The sequence below is a fragment of the Alosa pseudoharengus genome, unplaced genomic scaffold (assembly GCF_046254945.1).
Source record: "Alosa pseudoharengus isolate Yale_2024_CS ecotype anadromous, Long Island Sound unplaced genomic scaffold, YU_APseudo_1.1 YU_APseudo_1.1_scf_8, whole genome shotgun sequence".
NCBI classification, from domain to species: domain Eukaryota; kingdom Metazoa; phylum Chordata; class Actinopteri; order Clupeiformes; family Clupeidae; genus Alosa; species Alosa pseudoharengus.
Genome location: NW_027468870.1, coordinates 11921005 through 11942078, shown reverse-complemented (window position 1 = coordinate 11942078; position 21074 = coordinate 11921005). Strand labels below are relative to the sequence as shown.

The 21074-nt window shown below is 43.0% G+C and overlaps 2 protein-coding genes across 2 annotated transcripts; one reads left to right on the top strand and one right to left on the bottom strand.

The window, feature by feature from the left end:
- The first annotated feature begins 3786 nt into the window (after positions 1-3786).
- gpr185a (G protein-coupled receptor 185 a) lies at positions 3787-4782 on the top strand. The gene has a single exon (XM_076274737.1). It carries the CDS (start codon positions 3787-3789, stop codon positions 4780-4782), a length of 996 nt encoding a protein of 331 aa, XP_076130852.1.
- A 5851-nt stretch (positions 4783-10633) lies between these two features.
- On the bottom strand, positions 10634-20476 carry LOC143111795 (actin-binding protein WASF3). The gene is made up of 8 exons (XM_076274055.1): positions 20344-20476; positions 19261-19395; positions 18142-18295; positions 17291-17408; positions 13220-13395; positions 12386-12640; positions 11729-12105; positions 10634-11054 (listed from the first exon to the last, which is right to left on the bottom strand). The coding sequence occupies exons 1-8, from the start codon at positions 20474-20476 to the stop codon at positions 10897-10899; spliced, it is 1506 nt and encodes a 501-aa protein (XP_076130170.1). The 3' UTR covers positions 10634-10896.
- Between the last annotated feature and the right edge of the window lie 598 nt (positions 20477-21074).

Genomic DNA, 21074 nt, shown 5'->3' with positions numbered 1-21074 from the left:
ATATTATGATTATGATATGATTATGAGATTTGAAGCTGTCATTTTAACAGAGAATATGTAATCATTTATTTTCTGTACAAAATTTAAAATGAAAAAGAAAGTTAAACCCTAATTTGCAGTGTCCATCTCAGGAGATCTCAAAGAGAAACATAATTGCAACCTTTTTTGCAGTACATTTGACCTTGCTGCTTTTCCCCACCAACAGTGCACTGCAGCCATTGCATTGCATACCCTAATAAATTACCTAATGGATTCATTTCTTAATTGCATAATGGAGATTACTCCTAAATAGACACCTAAATAGATTTGTGCCACCATTCTGGATGGCACTTAACCCTGAAATTGTCTACTCAATGACAGCTTGCACACTTGCCAACTCTGCAAACTGTCTTTATAGACATCTTGTTGACTTTGTACATTTTTGTTTATTTTGCACAATACTTTTATATGCACACAAGTCCACATATTTGTAAATAAATCTTTGATGGTGAACAGGTGTTGTATATCTAGCCCCTCTCAAATGGGATAGTAATGGGATAATATTTTAATACTAACATGAAACATAAGGCTTCATAGGCTCACCAGCGTCTATTCTAGGCTCACCAGCGTCTCTTCTTTCTGAGGAGACTAAAGAAGGTCCATCTGTCTCCTCAGATCCTGGTGAACTTCTACCGCTGCACCATCGAGAGCATCCTCACCAACTGTGTCACAGTTTGGTATGGCAACTGCTCTGCCCATGACCAGGAAGCACTGCAGAGGGTCGTGAAATCTGCCCAACGCGTCACCGGTTCCTCACTCCCCTCCATCGAGGCCATCCAGAGCAGGGATGAATTACTGCACAGGCCTACCGGGCCAAGGGGTGTGAATGTGTGTGTGTGTGTGTGTGTGTGTGTGTGTGTGTGTGTGTGTACGTGTGCGTGTGTGTGTGTAGGCTATGTGTTGTGTGTGTGTGTGTCTGTCTGTGTTTGTGTGCATGTCTGTGTCTGTGTGTGTCTCTTTGTGTTTCTGTGTGTGTGTGTATTGTGGGGGCTATATGCATCCTACAGTTTCTTCAGTCCTTTTTACGTCATGACTGGTCACTCTCTCTCTGTGCTGTTATGCAGTGTTACGAAAAAGTGAACTCTGAACAGACACATAGACACGAGTCAGTCAATCACTTAAAAAACTGTCAAACGTGCCTGTGTGCTATTTATAGGCTTTAACAGTGCCATGTGTAACATACTTGAACATTTACGTGTTTCATGTGTATATCATAATTGGGATTTGATGTGTTAGCACTGTTGTGGCTGGCATGTTCTGGCTCAAAATTAGTGCAAAAAGGAGACACTCAGCACAGCTCACTTCAGAATCCTGTGTGTGATAAATTAAGGATAAGTTGAGATAGCACAACTTATTATTGGTTTTATGCAGAGATGGTAAAAGTACACAATTTCCATACTCAAGCAGAAGTACAGAAAAAAAAGACTCTAGCAAAAGTATAAGTAGTGATTCAGCTTCTTTACTCGAGTAAAAGTAACAAAGTACAGACTCTGAGATGTACTTAAAGTATAAAAGTAAAAAGTATCCGAGCCTTTTTGAAGGACTATTTTACTAGTTGTTTCTGTTAAAAGAAGCGGACTGTAACCTACAATGGTATATTCCAATGGTGTATTCCTGTAACTCCTTAACAACTATTTCATTGTCCCTATGGCATATCACAAAAAAATTAAGCAAGCTTGTTGCCTACTACCACAGGTATGTACTTGCAGATAAACAAGCATTCTGTTTGAGGTAAGCTCACTGGCAGAATAGGCCTAGTAGGAAAAAGGAAAAAGGTTACATCATAAGCATTGTGAAATAATAATAATATAAATAATAAATAATAATAATATAATAATATTTAATTGTTTAATTTTATTTATTATTTAATATAATAATATTATTTAATAATGTTATTTAACATTTATTTATATAGCACTTTTCAAGCATAGAGCACAACATGAATAGAAAATACTGAGACATGTGGTATGGGCATTGCTGGCATGGTCTGTGATAAAGTAGGGACCTACTCAGTGCCTCACTGATTGAGTCTACTGCCTTACTCACTGATTGTTTAAGGAACATTTCAGTCAAAACAATTTGATTATCAGACAAAAGGAGAGATGATACTGGTATTCATTCAGATCAGATTATCACATCCATGTTCCCTGATAAGGATTTGTTTTAGATAGAGTTCTTCTGTTTTTCCAGATCTTTTGGACATCAACCTACTCCCCGTGATGAGGTGGAGACTAATCTTTGGCCCAACAGAAAAGGTCAAAGTGCATGTTTTTTGCCTGGGACTAGACTTACATTTAAAGTAGCCTACAAATACATGGGTTTTGCAAGTTAAGAGATCAGTATCTAAAGGCAATACAATACATTTTTTACAATTGAGAGATCAGGTGAAATCACCAAGTCATCAATATCAGTGATCAATTACTCTGAATGTTTTTTTAGAAGTCTCTTGCTGGAAACATTCCAACCACGTCTTAAGTGTTGTGCAAAATAGTATGTGACATCAACGACAGTGAAGGCACCTCAACAACAAAATCTTTGGTCACACATTAGGCTACCTGTCTACATTCTAGCTCTAATTTGAGTCGATTAGGCATTTCTATTAGTTGTATGCACTCTATTTTTGACTGATCGATATTGCTAGGCTCAGTCGTCAGTATTAGCCTCTATATCTTTCAGGACATGTCGAAGATCACAGGCTGTGAATTAACCGGCCGCTCAAGAATGAGGAGAACATTTGACGTCAATTGTGAGATGCAACCTCAGGACCAATAGGGTAGGCACAACCAAGAGACACAGACTATAGACTACCAATATCCTCAGCATAGCGACAGCCCAAGGCTGTGCGCTCCTCCCGTGAGAAAGAGATGAAAACAACATTAATATCAGTTAATACAACAACGGGCAAAGACGTGCTTTGAAGGGATAAGGTGGCGGAGATTCGTTTCGTTCCGCCTCTGTGAGCGTGTCTCTCTCTTTTTCTCTCCCTTTCTCTGCGACTCCATCTTCCTTCCAAGAGGTTGTCACGGAATGCACAGGGGTTTCTTTGAAAGACCGTCATTTCGCCACTTGATGGGAGTGACATGGAGGCTCGCGCGGCAGCTCTGGTTGGTGGCAAGCTTTCATATCTTCTTGGGTGTGCTGCTCTAATTTACCAGCGTAAAAATAGCTTATCATATCATTTTGGAGATAGATCTAAGATACCTAAATAATAATAATAATAATAATAATAATAATAATAATAATAATAATAATTATTGTTATTATTATTATTATTATTATTGTGCTTGGAGAGAATTAAAGTGCATAGGACGATCAGTGACATAAACCCCACAGGTCTCTGCTTGTGCCTGATGGTGGGCTAAAAATGGAAATCGATTCCAACAATAGAATGCCGTCGGACCCAGTGAACCCTGAACGTTGACGTCCCTGATTCGCTATTTTTGCTTGTGCAATCCACCTATTAAATGTGTCAGGGCTTACTTTGCCGGTGGTATGAGCATTTCTTAAGACTTTCAGCGGCTGTTTCCAAATTTCCCTCATTCGCTCGTTTACTGAACGAGAGCGTGTGTAGCTGTAGTTGATGTCTCTTTCTGGAATCTCTCCATAAAACGCGATCAGGGTAAATATATGAGAGTCTACAAATCAGTCAGACGTTAAGCTAAAAGCTCTTGCAGACTTCGTATAATATATATTTCCTCCACCTACTTGTCCCTCCCTCCCTCTCTACCCACTCCACCTTTCACAGCAATGATTCACTCTCATGCCGCAACAATGAGTAACCAACTCTACAACACCTCTTCATTGATCTTCACTGTTGAAGAGAGTAGGAACGACTCTCCCACCCTCACGACGGAGCTGCAGCCGGTCGCTGTCAACCCCTGGGACGTTGTCGTGTGTGTGGCAGGGACGCTGGTGTCCTTCGAGAATGCGGTAGTGATCGCCTTAATAGTTTACACACCCACGCTGCGAGCGCCTATGTTCGTGCTCATCGGTAGTCTGGCATTCGCAGACATGCTCGCGGGCTTGGGGCTCATCCTGAATTTCGTAGTCACCTACATGTTGGACACGGGGCTGGTGACGCTTCTGTCCGCCGGACTGCTCATCACCGCGTTTTCTGCCTCCGTGCTCAACATCTTGGCCATCACCGTGGACCGGTATCTGTCGCTCTACAACGCGCTTACCTATCACACGGAGCGCACAGTGACTTTCACCTACGTCACGCTGATTCTCATCTGGCTGACTAGCGCCGCTCTGGGTTCGCTGCCGATCTTTGGATGGAACTGCCTGGAGGATGAGGCGAATTGCAGCATCTGCCGGCCCATCAACAAAAACAACGCCGCCGCGTTGGCGGTGTCTTTCCTTCTCGTCTTCGCGCTCATCCTGCAACTGTACCTGCAGATCTGTAAGATCGCGTTCCGGCACGCACAACAAATAGCGGTGCAGCACTTTATGACTACCTCTCACGCGTCCTCCACCACCAAAGGGGTATCCACTCTCTCCATCATCCTCGGGACGTTTGCACTCTGTTGGGTCCCTTTCGCCATGTACTCCCTGGTGGCAGACAGCAGGTATCCTGCCATGTACGCGTATCTCACCGCGCTCCCTGCCATTTGCCACTCCTTCATCAACCCTATTATATACGCATTCAGAAACCCAGACATCCAACGGTCTTTGAGACTCGCCTGTTGTGGATGCCTGCCCCATAGTTTCACCATGCGTCCAAGGACACCAAGTGATGTGTAGATATCTAACCTGTTCTAAAACACACACACACACACACACACACACACACACACACACACACACACACACACACACACACCCTTCAATGATCCATGTATTGTAACTGGAAACGAGAATGCATAGGTCTGGTTATGATTCCAACTGCATTTTATGGTTAATATTTAATGTATTTATGTATCAGAGTCACCTTTTAGTTTTGTACATTTGAATACTTTCCATTGTGCACCATACAGAAACTGGGAGTTTACTTAGGAAATATTACTTGATTTTAATGTGCACTGTCTTCTCGGGGCCCAAGGTTTGTGAAGAATGTAATGTAGACCCCCATTGTTGGTGTAGTTGGTGGTCAGTACACATATCACTGTGAATGGAGCTGTACATCAATTTGCTTTTCTCATCACACATAGATATTTAAGACTATCTTCCACAGATGATTTTATTATATAGGTGTATTATATAGGCGGTAACTCAAAAGATGATTGTGTGTGTCTCTCCACACAGCTATGAGTGGATAGAGATATTGTAGGATAAAATGGCCTTTTCATGGGAAAAGTAGAAGTAAAAGAAATCTTTAAGTACCATGGACAGCGGATTGCATACAGTTACCACTCAAGGCCTGTGTTGGATGCTGAGTATTCCCCTCACACTGAGGATAGCTGGTGAGAAACTATCAAGGAAATGCCAGATGCAGCAGTCCTGATCAATAATTCATAGTTAAGGGGGAAACAGCTCATTCGCAGCCGACTAAAACAGCTTAAAACATAGTCAGGCAGTGTCACCAAATGCATTTTTTACAAGTTTTGCACAATTATTGGCGATCATACCATTCTCTGGTGGAACAGTTGCAGTGCTTCATACAAACACTGGCAAAGATAACGTGTGCACTTTTTCTGTATATTCAACTAAGTTGTACATCTAAATTTGGCCAATTTCACATATTGGCCTTTTAACAGTACATGTTAGGCAGGCCTGGCAATCATTGAATCATCATCGCCCAGTTTTGCCCTGTATTGCAAGATGCATTGCAAAATGTTTTCTTGAGCCTATTTTGAACTGATGGATATTCAATTTAGATTACTTGTATTTGTAAAAACGTACAATAGCACTATCTTATAAGGAAGTTTCTTTGAGGATGACCTCAACAGAGCTATGATTTCTAAAATATAATTTTGGTTGTTTGTACCTATTTGTAGCATAGTTTTATACTGTCTTTATATTTTTATGGATAACTGAATGACACTTATGCACAGAACCAATGGCCACGTGGTAAGAATATAAAATGTCAATACCTGGTCCAACACAAAACCAAACGGAATGTTTTGTTTTGCCTTATCTACTGTCACTGGCAATAATATACTGTGGAGCCTGTGTGTAACTGGTATACTAATCTTGAAAAGATAAATGTAATCTTTGTCAATAATGTACTTTGATGTTTAGAGCAACTGTTTCAATGAAGAAGATGTGCAGTTTTCTCGTGTCAAAAACATTTTTTGGCAGTGAATCTGATATACTTGAAGATTTTGTATTTTGTATTGTTTAGGTACTCGTATGCCAAACTAGCTATGACTTAAAGCTCCATTGTTCGCTTTGTAATGGTGCATCATTGCATACATGTCTTAATGAGCTTGACTTGTCAGATTGTCTATACACTACTACATCGCCTAACAAGGATGTGTCTGCTGATATGCTCTATTCTGTCACTGTTTTGTCATTAATATCCAGCCATGCCCTTGACAGGTTATGTGACAGTTTCAAGTGAAGTGTTGCCATAACTTGTGCCAACCTAGCAACTCTTAACATCATCATCTGCTTAAACTTCTACATGGCAGGTACTCTATTGGGTGACTTGTTAGCAAACCAACCAATTTGGTATCAAAAGGATGCAAACCATTCAGTGCAACATCAGTGCAACATCTAGAAAGGCTTAAAAATATCATGGATGTGTCACCTTTCTTTGTATTTCACTTGATATTTAACCAAGGAACTTCAATGTGTCTCACTGCATTGAGCTCAAAGTGTATGTACTGAATGATGTTTACATAAAAAGAAAACTAGATTGCAGGGTCAATGTGTGGCTCCTTATTTGTGTACATATACTGTAGAAGGATGAGATACACATCTCATTTGCATCATGAAGAACTACACACTCGGGGCAACATCTAAAATTCACTCTCGTGGCAAACATATTTACTGAAACTAAATCAGGATTTTAGGTTATTCTTGAAAATACTTTCTTTTTTTGGCAATTTAAGCTTGGAATGTCACTGGCCTTGTACTGACTTACCAACCAATATTTGATGCCAACAAGGTCCACAGCTTAAACTGACCAACCACCCTGGCTGCTGCTTTTTTTAGAAGAAAAAAAAAAATGCCACCGGTATGTGGCATTGTGTGGCTATGTGTCAGCTGATGCCCGGCGGGCATGGTGATGGCACCGTCCCTTCCTGGCCGTCTGTGGGCAGAACAGATGGAGACTCAGGGATGGAGGCAGCATGTGACGTCACAGGCGCGGGAGGGGGTGGGGAGGGTGGGGTGGGTACAGGGAGACAAACAGGATTCGGCACGGCTTCTTTTCCTGTCTGGGACTCCGGCTCTGATTTAGCATGGGAGGGGTTGGAAAAAAGAAAAGAAAAAAATAACCCGACGCAAGGTCATTTCAAAGACAACCTCCTGGCCTCCTCTCTGCTGCGAGATACATAGAAATAAACACAAACGGAGGCACACACCCACACGCATACATGCAGGATCACACTCACACACACAAACACACGAATAAACCTTGTTGTCCACCTGTGCAATAGAGAAATGACAACCATAAGTCTTTAATTGTGTTCTACATCAGCTGATTTACCTCAAGCACCTCACGTCTTTGCAAGTCATCTTCACCCTATGTGTCCTTCCAAGGCTTCTTTGAAGGTGTCTGCTGTGTTATAACATGCCCTCTGCCTGGCGTTTATCAAAGGCAAGGCCTTCGTAAGGGGGGCCTGTTCAACATCAGTGTTCTCCGTATAGATAAAAGGTTAATTAATCCCTCCTGCAGGTCCTACCCATAGGAGGCGCCTGCTGCTGAGGAAGTCCAGATGGCCCTGAATTTGAATCACTGGGAATAAGGCAAGGACTCAAACAAACAAATCAGCATCTGATAGAGGTCTATTGGCTAAATGATGTATGTCTAAATTACTTGATTGAATTGTGCCAATCAGCCCCGTTACAGAAAAATTCCAATTCAAAAGTTGTTAAGAGATGATGTGGAAAAAGTCAACACGTTATATCTTTCATATTTTTATTCATTTTAATACATGCATACTGATTGAAAGCATATCTGATTTCATGTAATAGATATGTCACTTGATATATGCCCAAGTTCATTGTACAAGCAGTGTTACAAAAAATCTATACAACAATGGATTGTAAAACACATCGATACTGTACTTTATAAACCACAGGACATATGACTCTTCATCACAGACTCAGATGCAGGGCCCCTTCTTTTGTACCCAGGGTACGTCTCACATTTCAGCTGAAGGGACTGAACACATGGACAATGTGAAGCTTCCGAGTTAATAAAGTGTTTCGGCACACAATGGAAATGAAAACGGAAAAAAACATAGGCATAGAGATCAAACACACAAATACACACTGATGCGTATAATATGTTTGACATGCTCCCCCTCTCTCTCTCTCACACACACACACACACACACACAAACACACACACACACACACACAAACAGACACACACACACACACACACACACACACACACACACACAGTGGGATCAGATATATTGTCTACACAGTATATGCTTGAAGGGAGAAATCAACTGTTACAGAAGTAATAAAATAACATGGCAAAGTATTCCCCATACAGTCACTATCCACCATATTTTTATAGAGTTATGAGAAAAAAACAACAAAGGATTTTACTCACTGTTAGTAAGGGTATCAATATTCACCACAACACTGTCAACAACAGAGCAAAGTTACAAACGAAAAAGCCTTTTTTTCATAAAGAAAAACAGAAGAAACGGAGGTGTTTGGCTGACAGCTATAGTATGAGTTAGTCAACAGTCAACCCTACAAATCGCTGTGCGTTACATAAAAGCCAAAGGGTAGCTAAGCCACACTACTGCCTCTCCCATCCAACATCAACCACGTGCAACATATTATTCAACAATGGAGTAGATATCGAATAAGTCCAAAATAAATGGTTTCAAAGGCCCAAATAACATATAAATCGCCTTTCATCTAAGACAGATATATTGCACATAGACTATATTTTATAACTTCACTGGTGTGATGCTGGTGAAATATTAATCATTTTAAACCACCTGTCATAGTAATTCTTTACATAGAGCAGATATATCTTATTGAACTAATACTGATTAAGGCTGCAGTTAATTAGGATAATTATGGTTTCAAAATTACCGTATTTTCCGGACTATAAGTCGCACTTTTTTCATAGTTTGGCTGGTCCTGCGACTCAGGTGCAACATATATATATATTTATATATATGTTTTTTTCCTCTTCATGACACATTTTTTGACTGGTGCGACTTATACTCCGGTGCGACTTATAGTCTGGAAAATACGGTAGATGTTAATAGAAGGCCACTTTGTCTCCTTTATTTTGCACTTTTCACTCCAAAGGAAAGCACAGACCAGTGAGAGCAGCTGTGACATGTGAGAAGCTTCCCTGGCTCACAGTATAGTGAAGAGATCACACAGGGTTTGAGGTATATGTACTACTGATATGACGTCACCTGTTTGGTTTTACACAGAATGCGAGAGATAGGCTCCAACTGCGTTAGTACGGCAACTGCCCTACACTGGTCTTTTGTACAGATGGACGAGACTGCTGAATGCAACAGAACTAATGGTCTACTCCCAACGGTGCCAAGCCCACCCGTCTGCCATCACAGAGAGACCCAGAAACACAATGAAACGCTATTTGAACACAAGCTTCATTCTCACATCTCAGTAAAATACTCTTCTCCATTTTGATCTGGCCTGTCTTGATTTTCACTAAGGATAATCACCCTTGTGAAGGGTATATATATTCCTAATTAAAGTGAAGACAATTCCATTCAAACATTTAGAATACTGCTAGAGCTGAAGTAACTGGAATTTGACAGATTGATGCTGAGCTAGCCAAAACCATTTAACAGGAGGCCGACAGACTTCAGAGGGTGAGTCTGCAGCTGTCACTGTGAGTGTGTGTGTGTGTGTGTGTGAATGTGTGTGTACCGGTAGTCACAGATTTAGGGTCCCAACGCGGTGGCGCTATGTCACAAGAGCTGGACCACAAGCAAATACAGTAGGGCACATTATGTGTTCACGGACTGACCTGTGCAAATTATCGGACATTTCGGATTTCTTCTACTGGACTCAGGACCACGTAGGGGTACCAATAAAGGAGAACACAAAGCTTTGGCAGTGTCAGTTTTCAAAAAAGAAATGATAAATAAAACATCAAGTAAAACACACACTCATCGTTTGAACAAAGATATTCTTGGCAACTGAGGAATAAAACACTTGGTGTGAATGTTTTGTCATAGTTGCTTGATGCAGATACTGCAGACTGCCTTTCTGTGCTTACCTTTAGAGTGCACACCTCTCTTCATCTCTCTCTCTCATCACTCAATCTTTCATTGTCAGACCACTTCTATGTTAATGATTGAAATACAATATATTAACTTTGGGAATTGATAGATAGATAAACTATTCAAAATGCACATATACATTATTTACTATTACACTAATTTGAATGCAGGATTTATACTGGTCTGGTCAACTCTGTTCTGTCTGCATCATCTATTCTACCTTTCTTTTTCTCTTTCTATAACTCTCTGATGTGCTTTCTCATATTCCCTTCTTCTCGTATATGAATGTTGGTGTGTGTGTGTGTGTGTGTGTGTGTGTGTGTGTGTGTGTGTGTGTGTGTGTGTGTGTGTGTGTGTGTGTGTGCAGTGTATGTCTGATTTCTGAAATAGCAGCAGTGTGTAGGTTCGGTAACATCCTCCTCTCTTCCGACTTCCTCTCCATTCCCCGCATTCCTCCCATTACTCCTCCTCCTTCTCCTCCTCCCATTACTCCTCCTCCTTCTCCTCCTTCTCAGTCTGACCACTCGTTCTCCTCCGGCTCGGAGTCCTCGTCGGACTCGCTGTACTCAACAGCAATGCGTCGTGACAGGATAGTGGCCACATCGTTGGCCACCGGCTCCTTCTTGGCCTCCTGCTCTCTCTGCTCCTGGACCTTACGCAGCTGGATACCTGTGGGACAGCACGGGTGTCACATCCACATTCACAGCACAAGTGGAGAGCAAACATAGTTCTTTTTTCACATGCACCCTTACAATATAGGTTGGAGGCACATATTAACATCACAGGTGTAAGCATCATATTTAGATGAGAGGTATTAATGTCACTCAAAATCGGTGCAAAGACAATTACAATGTGCATTTAGAGTGTGCAGCTGTGCCATGACAATGCATTTAATCACACACCAGGAGTGTGTAGCACATAAGGACCATGTGCAACACATCAAAGCACATTTCTGTTCATATGTATTTAACTGTATACTCCATCCGAGTTCACCAATCCCTCTATCTTGAGACTACTTCAAGAATCTCCAGAGTGCTGCTCTTCACTGGGTGCTTGACTAGTATAATCATTCTATGTTGTTTTTTATGTGTTTTAATTGTTACTTTTAAAACACTTTTAAACTATTGCCATTTAATGTTTTTATGTACTATTATGTTGTGTATTTTATGTTTTCCTTTTTCATTCTTTACTTTTTAAACTATTCTTTGACTATTGCCCTTCTATGCTTTTATTTATGCTTTTTATTAGCTTGTGTTTATGTACACATTGAATGACCTCTGTACGAAATGCAAAATATAAATAAAGTTGACTTGACTTGACTGTCTTGCCCGCCCCACCCTTACCTCTGCGGATGGCGGCCAGCAGGTCGCTGCGGGCGTCGCTCATCGGGATGAGTGGCACCTGGCCCTTCCCGGCGGCTGGGTGGGCCAAGCGGGCAGGAGACGGGCCGTGGGTGGGGGGACCGCCCGGAGGGGGTGGAGGAGGGGCGACGGGGGGACCGCCAGCCATGGCCGGGTGCGAGGGGGAGGGGACGTAGGAGGCAGGGGGCGCGGGGGGAGGGGAGGGGCTGTAGGGACGAGAGATGGCCGCCACGGTGCCGGGCGCCAGGGTCGGGGGGCCGCCGCCGGCCGCGCTGTCGAAGGCCGTCTGGGCGGAGGGGATGAGGGGCGGGGGAGGAGGGGGAGCCGGCGGGACGAAGTGCTCGGGCATCTGGTGACCACTGAGGGACAACAACACAGAGTGACAGTAGGGTTAGCAGGAGAACAGTAGGGTTAGCAGGAGAACAGTAGGGTTAGCAGGAGAACAGTAGGGTTAGCAGGAGAACAGTACTGCCTGTATTTGAATGCAATGCATTGTTCGGTAAATGTAAAGAACTCTCAATTTAGCTTTCAATATTTGTTCTTAGTTTAAAGTTTTTTTATTTCTATATTTATTTACGACTCCCATGTGATCACTGCATCACAAATAGTCTGCTTGATATTCTGATAGTGAGTACCGACCTGTAGTCTTTGGCGGCGGTGGGTCTGGGCCCGTTGAGGCTGGCCTGGTCTGTGGGCGGGGGGTGAGACGGCACGCGGCCCAGAGAGTGCTGACGTGCCGCGCCCGAAGCTGCACCCGAGGCAGGGGGTCGGTAGGCCCGGTCCAGAGACTGGGTCTGCGTAGGACCCGAGTCCTTCCCGTCTGCACCGGGGCCGCCCGCCTCCGGCGGATGGTTGGGGCTGGCCGGATAGGAGAGCTCATCTGACATGCCAGACCTGAAAGAGGGAGAGACATCGATAAATATTCCTCTTTATGATCTAAAATTATTAATCAAGTGCTAAATTCTAGAATGTACTAAGCTGCACAACATTAAACAAACACCATAAGCATAAACATAGAACACTTTGTGGTGTCTGCAGAGTTCTCATTCTCCAATAGGGGGCAGCAGAGAGAAGAGAGGTGCTGCTCTTCTGGGCTTGTTCTGTATTGTTTGATGATTAGTTCAGCTAGCATACAGTACAGCAGTAAAATAGCAACACAAATGTAGTACTGGCAGTTTAAGTAAAAAACTCGAAATGATTGTTGCAGTGGTGGCAACACCAGTAGTACCAGTGACAGAATTAGTCAGAAGTACCACAAAGCACATTAACACCATATCTGATATAATGTAATATTTCATTCATCAATACTGCTACTCATACACATACATGACTCCATGTGCTTTCCACAGCATAAGCAATATACTGTCCAGTGATATGAAGTGATATGAAGACGGTCATTTAGCTATCATAAACAACAGGAGGCCATATTGTTTCCCTAGTGAGTGCGGTCAGTCTGGGCCAGGTGTAGCTCACCTGTCTGGAGAGAGGGAGCCCTCAGAGGACATGCCGTGGTAGGGCGAGGGAGTGAGGCGCGCGTCAGGGCGGAACTCCTTGTCATAGGCCAACACGTTCCACTCCTGCCTGCGGTTCCGAGCCTTCCGTATCTTCTTCACCTCACGGCCAGGGTCCTCCTGGTGCTTCTGCTCTTGCTGTGGGATTCCAAGTGGTCAAATGTAAGATTCCAACCAGGTATAGACCGGCCACAAGGAAGTCTATACATAGTCACATTACATTATAGCACTTAGGACTAAGTTAAAATTCATCAATAAGAAACCTCTTCATTTACAAAATGCACAGTCAGTTTCCATTCACTTATTTTACAATAGAATTTTTCATCTCTGGTGAACATCATAGTATCATTGATATGAAGCTGTACAGGTACATGAAACAGATCCATGAATGCCAAAGGTTTCCAATATCTCTTGGTAATAGCATTCCTGTTTATTAACGCATAATTAACGTTACAGGAAGTGGCTACTGAAGGGATACTGAAGAGGCACTTAATAACACGGTCCAGATGTAAATACACCTCTTTCTAGACCAACACAAAAGTCCCTTTGTGAAGAACAATGGCAGAGCTGAGTCAGAGAAGTCTGCTCTCTTTGCAGGTGTGACTCCAATCTTCCTCCATCGGAACTCTCCGACATTCATGGCACATATACACTGCATTGCACACTTTGTAAATCCGCAACATTATTTGAATGAATTACAAACTAAAGCAACCACTATAAGAAAATAGTATTTTTGTCAATGCTGTGGCTTCAGTTCTGAATGGGCAAAAAAATAAATGTGACGGCTACAACTGATGTAGGCTACCGTGGCATCAAGCTGATTTGGCTGACATCTTAGTACATCAAAGAAATTATATAAATGTCATTGTAAATCTGATGACCAAATGCCTCCATGTGCAAAACAACAGACTTGCTGCCTCACACACGGCTACACAGCCAAAATGTGACAGGAGGTGAGGACTGCTGCCATACCATCTGCACCTGCTAACATCTTAACACGGGGAATGCAACCACGACAAGCATGCTGCATGCATGCATGCATGCAGACCCAGCGAGAGAGAGAGAGAGAGAGAGAGAGAGAGAGAGAGAGAGAGAGAGAGAAAGAGAGAGAAAGAGGAAAGGGAGGGCTAGTGGAAGGTAGGCATGTCATATAGTGTGTAAAAGAGAGAGAGAGAGAGAGAGAGAGAGAGAGAGAGAGAAAGGGGGAAGGTGTAGTGCAGACAGGATTATTTTTCAGTTTCAGTTCATCTCTTTCACCAATTTATCTCTTTCTCATTTGAGTATTAATGTATTAACACACTATTTCCTCCCTCTCTATATAAGTCTGTCCTTTGTGAAATCTGCCCAGAGCAGGATTATAGGTTCTTGCACTGGAAGACTGGAAATGAGCGAAGCATCAATGCTGATGCTGTTAACAGGCAAGAGAGGGGGCTCCACCAGCATCTGAAAAAATCACTGGAGAGGAAAATAATTTAAAGGAGCACAATAGAAGAGAAAATGCATATGAATTCAGAAGAAAGCACACAAGGAAGAGAAAAGAGGAAAGTACAGTAGCAAGAAAGCAAAAGTGTGTGTGTTTGTTGTACACCACTTTGGGCAAAAGCATCTGCCAGGAACCATAACCATAACCAACTATAACCATAACCGATTGTCAAAAAGAAAATAAAAATAAGTGAGCTTGGCTCTATAGAATGAACATTCTAAATCCTTTGTTGCTGCTCCAGATTTACCGCTGTGACAACTTGGAATGTTTATTTCCAGAACTCTGAAGATTCCATTCCAAAATGTACAAAGTAGAATTTTCAGTGAATTCCAAGAATCTGCTCAGTCTTATTAACCCTTAAAGGTGTAGGTTTTTGAACATTCTAAGTTCCGCAACAATTGAAGGTTCTAAAATTCTATGTTGAATTCAATGAACCCAGATATTCTTTAGAACGTTCATTTCCCAACATTCCCATCACACCGGTGTGACGGTACTCCTTTAAGGGTTAAACACTTCAAAGCGAACAGGTGACAAAAATGAAGCTCAGCGAACTTTTCGGCTGCTGTCTACCGGTCCGAAGGAAGAAGCACAAGAACGAGAAGGTTGACACCAGCAAGAAGAAGCTAAGAAAGGAGGCTAAGCGCCTCAAGAAAGAGATGGCAGGTAGGAGGAGAATGGAGGACCTTAGGATGGACATCTCAAAGGTGCAGGAGACTGTAGTAGTGTCTCTGGACGAGGTGAAGGATGGGCCTGCAGTGAGATTTGAAGGTGAAAATGCAGTGATCGCTATCCACCATGGTAAGTTAACTGACGCTAGGCCCTCTCATACACTGTATCATACACTTTAATGTTGTAAAACTCATTCATTAGAATATTTTTTTTTTTTAAGTATATTTTTTGGGCTTTTATGCCTTTAATGCGACAGGACAGTGGAGAGTGACAGGAAGCGAATAGGAGAGAGAGCAGGGGTGGGATCCGGAAAGGACCACGGGTCGGGAATCGAACCCGGGTCGCCGGCGTGTGGTTAGAATCTTTATTTTATCTCTCTCCATAGACCTGATTGAGTCATCTGCTGACCGTGGGACACCTCAGATGGATGAGAGGGGGCTTCAGCAAAGAGGACTGCAGTAAGTATCATATTTTTGAATGGTTAAATAAAGTTGAAATGGACACCTACTCTACATTTTAATGTTGACAGACTCACTAATTACAATCATCTCTGTCCACAGACCCAACCGAGTCATCCATTGACAATGGGACACCTCAGCTGGACAAGGGAGGCGATGGGAGCCCATCTCTACTGCATGTTGATGGAGATGGTGATCAAGAGTTCAGCAAAGAGGACTGCAGTAAGTATCGTAATTTCGGATAGTTGAATAGAGTTGAAATGGACACCTACAGGTACATACAGATTTACTAATTACCATCATCATTTAATCTCTTTCTACAGACCCAAATGAGTCATCTGTTGACCATGGGACAGCTCAGCTGGACAAGGAGGATGGTAGGAGCCCATTTCCACTGCATCACTTTTTCAGATGGTTGATTAGAGTTGAAATGGACATTTTGCAGTTGTCCGACTAACTAATTGCATTTGTCTCCACAGTCCTGAACAAGTCAACTGCAGACCACGGGACACTTCAGCTGGACGCGGAGGGCGGTAAGAGCTCCTCCCTGCTGCACGGTGATGGAGACGGAGCAAGCCCTGTGCCTCGTTTGAAACTGGACCAACCTAGAGTCGGGAAGGCCACACCTCAGCCCGGTGTGTGGTGCACGGCTGACACCCCTGAGAACAGAGACGTGATGGAGGAAGAGAGGAGGAAAATCTTGCAAGGATTTTTCGAGAGGAAGGGCCTCACTACCCTGAATGCAACCACGCAGGCCACACTGATCACTGAGGCAGAGAAGTACAAAAACGTATTTTCATACGTTTTGTTAGTTGTGCCAATAATTGTGGCACTTTTGTGGTGTTTTCTTTAAATACTTATTTCTTGAAAGGGTATTTTGTTTTATCAGAATAAATTTGCTTCCCTTCAAGGTTGGATTTTTTTTTCTTATTTGTATTCATCGTGAGACTAGGGTAAATTGGCAACCAAAAATACGTTTTAAATACCTCCTATTACTTAACTACACCAAGGGTGATAACAAACATAAAGGGTGCTGTAAATGCACTATGTGTGAGAGAGGAGAGAGAGAGAGAAAGAGAGAGAGATTGAGAGAGAGAGAGAGAGATTGAGAGAGAGAGAGAGAGAGAGAGAGAGAGAGAGATTGAGAGAGACAGATGGGCGATAGGCAGAGGTGGGGGTGGGGAATCAGGGCATGGGAACAGCTTTATTTACAGGGAGGGATAAATTAGCAGGTGCACAGTCAACAACATACATGTACACATGAGTGCACACCCACACATAGGCACACACACACGCATGTTTCCTGGACTGGACAGTTCATGTTCTGACACACACACACACACACACACACACACACACACACACACACACACACACACACACACAAACACACACACACACACACACACACACACACACACACCTTTTGCCTCCTCTTCTCTTTCCGTTTGTTCTCTGTGGCTTGCAGCATTTTCTCCTTCCAGAGGTTGAAGAAGTAGGAGGGATCTGTGTAGAACTTCAAGCCATCCTTCTTATCATCCCTGGCAAAGAACACATCCTCTTAAGTCTCAAATCAATTAGTCTATAATGCAATTTAGGATGCGAAATGGGATTCATCCATCATGGTAAAAACAAAAGGTATTTCAATGTGGAAGGAAAACAGACATTGGTGAGTGTATTTGCTATGATGGGTTAAATGAAGTGTACAACCCAAATGGACGAAAAGTAACTCTTTCATATCAACAAAATGTGCTCACTCTGCCACTCAAAAAACATATTCTGTGGAAAAGTTACTGTTGCTCGGTAAAATGTCTCAGAGCAACATCAGAGGAAGCAAAGGATGGAGTCTTTGAAACGACCCCACATTTTCTGAGCTCAGCTCTCAGACATCTACTTCACCTGTATGGGGTGAGGATGTTGAGAGGTGGACGCTTGTCTCACCTGTATGGGGTGAGGATGTTGAGAAGTGGACGCTTGTCTCACCTGGGGGCAACCGTGGCCTACACTTCGGACTTGTAACCGGAGGGTTGCCGGTTCGAACCCCGGCCAGTAAGAACGGCTGAAGTGAGCAAGGCACCTAACCCCTCACTGCTCCCCGAGCGCCGCTGTTGTTGCAGGCAGCTTACTGCGCTGGGATTAGTGTGTGCTGTGTGTGTTTCACTAATTCACGGATTGCGATAAATTCAGAGACCAAATTTCCCTCACGGGATCAAAAGAGTATATATACTTATACCGTAAGGGGTGAGGATGTTGAGGGGTGGACGCTTGTCTCACCTGTAAGGGGTGAGGATGTTGAGGGGTGGGGGCTTGTCACAGCGGTGGTACATCTCCAGGACTGAGTTGAGGATGGAGTTTCTGGACACCACCTGCTGGTCCTGTATGATGGAGCTCCTGAAGGCCTTCCTCATATTGATGTCCTGCAGCGATACTGTATAGGAATGCATAGTTCACGTAGCATAATCATTATAGAGCACCTTATCACAGGGTGCACTTTGGTAGCTGAAAATGTAGCTAAGACAATAAGTCTTATTGTTATGCATATTAATTATTATTAAGGCTTTTCTACAATATGTCACTGAAAAAAATATATAACATTTTGGTCAATCTATTCTATTTGACCATGTCCTTTTAAATGACCTTATGGACACATGTGGTCAAATGTCTATGGATGAGAGTCACAGGTACAGTACAAATTGGAAGGTGAGCACTAAGACCCTGCAGGGCTGTTGCTTTCCTCTGTGTGTGTGTGTGTGTGTGTGTGTGTGTGTGTGTGTGTGTGTGTGTGTGTGTGTGCGTGTGTCTATGACTCAGCCCTGACTCAGACACGTTCTCAGCAGCAGCTGCCCCCATCCGTCGCTAGCACTACAGCTAGCGTCACTGCCGCGGGAGCGACGCTCAGCAGCAAGCCTCTGAATAATACATGTCTCCATGATACTCCCTCTGTTTGGCCACGATACCTGACAGTGCCCATTAGTTCAGCTCACTGACACGCGCTCAGCTCACCTCTGCTGAGGAGCACACTGTGCCAGGAAGGCCAGGCTACGCATGTGGAGTGTAGTGTGCACAAGTGTGAGCACATGATACACACTAACATGCAGGGGCTTTTATGCACTATATGTATCTGGCTGAATTGTTTATATGATGAATTGTTTGTGACGGTACAAAAACATACCTATTTTTCTTTCTTTCTCTTTCTCTTTCTCTTTCTCTTTCTCTTTCTCTTTCTCTTTCACTTTCACACACACACACACACACACACATATAGGCTACACACACAAATACACAATCAGCCTTACATACATGTTAGACAGATAGACTATCCATACAAGAGCCTGTAGTCTGGACACACACACACACACACACGCACATGCATACGCACATACACACACTCACCCTCCTCCACTGTGGAGTCAAGTTGTGTTACTTTGACGGCCAACTGATCAACTCTCTCTTGTAAGCTGTTCATTCGCATGTAGAAGCTGTTGGCCTCATTGAACAGCTCCCCAAATATGTCTTCAGCATGTCTACCTGCAGTCACAAACATACACAAATATAGTTTATATTCATATACAACAACCACAAGTACAAGCTACACACAAGTAGCAAGTATTTACACAAAAGCAATTATGTACTTAGGGTATAAGTATGCAGTAATACGCATGTAAGACTATGTAAGACTATTCATCATTGAAGTCTGCCTCTCAGGAGTAATATTGAAGGGAGTGTGTGGGTTCTACTGACTGTTGACGTAATAGCAGGAAATGAGGCCTGGGACTTTGTCTGTTTAAGTTACACTTGAAGACCTCCAAGCTGCTTAAGGCACTAAACTACTCCAAAGGATACAGTGGTGAAAATGAATGAATCATTTTCAAGTTTCAAGTTAGTTTCCAGTATCTTGTACTGCATGTTGAATATCTATGAGGGATTAAAAAGTAATGTTAAGAAACTACAATGCTGTAGATGTTTGTTTACAGCATACTGCATACTAGTGTGTATCTGTCCCATACTTGCATTTTGCCTGTGCACCAACAGAAAGTAAAGATTATAACAGTGGGTCAAATACAAAATCAACTGCATAAAAAGTTTATGCAAAAGTATGCTGTACCTACCCTATTACAAACTACTCACTGTACAAAACAGAGTGGACAATGAAACCATGTTCATAAGCCAAATAATAAAAAGCATTGTAGTGGTAGTAGTAGTTTAATTGAGGTAGTTCTTCATGATATAACAGTGTCACCTCATCGTGATTGGAAATAACTTTTGATTGCTTACAATTGAGCTCAACTGCTCAATAGGTAGAACACAAAAGCAGAAAGAATGGAGGTTTCAGTCGTATTTGAAATGGAATCGTCTGTCACAGAATGCAAAAAGCCGTAAGGATCGAGGGCCTCAGCCCTATGATCCAAACAAGTTCATTTAGCCTTGTGTAGTTCAACTTTATCCTACTATATCCTATGCCAAAGCTCTGCTTACTCAGACCCCCTAGCTGCTTGATGATGGCCGCCAGGGTGCTGTTGGTGACGCATTCCAGCTCGCTGGTCACCCCGTCCGGCAGGGCCCGTCGGCACAGGTGCCGTGGCTCGATGCTCCTCTTCACCAGAGGCATGGCTGCCCCCTCTGAACACACACACACACACACACTAACAACGGCCTGTAGAAGGGGGTGGACACCTGGAAAGAGAGAAGAACCAGTTCAAAGGTCAGAGTTCAAAGGTGAAGGGGTCAGCATCCAGGGTGACTGTGCCAGTCTATCCTTCGAGGAGATGAGTGGCAGAGTGTACATATTGTGACAAACTAGAAAAGAGTGGGGTCGTCATGCCTAAATCTGCCCACTGCATTTGTGCATGTTGAAAAACTCTCATAAATTGTCAAAGTTCTGCATCATCCACTAGTGATATCCACTAGTGAAGTAATAATTTCAGTCAAGGTTGTTTACAAAAGAAAGCTTCCATGTTAAGAAAGAGAAAGAGAGAGACAGAGAGCGAGGGAGAGACAGAAAGACAAAGAGGGGGAGGTAGAGTGTAAGAAAGAGACAGATGACGGCATACTGTAGTTAGGTTGGGGGTCGGTTGATGCCAAATGGAAGATGACCCAGTGAAATATGAGGTCAAGCATCACCCCCTGCTGAACTGGGAAAAGGCATTGTGTGTGTGTGTGTGTGTGTGTGTGTGTGTGTGTGTTGTGTTTCTGTGTGCAAGCGTGTG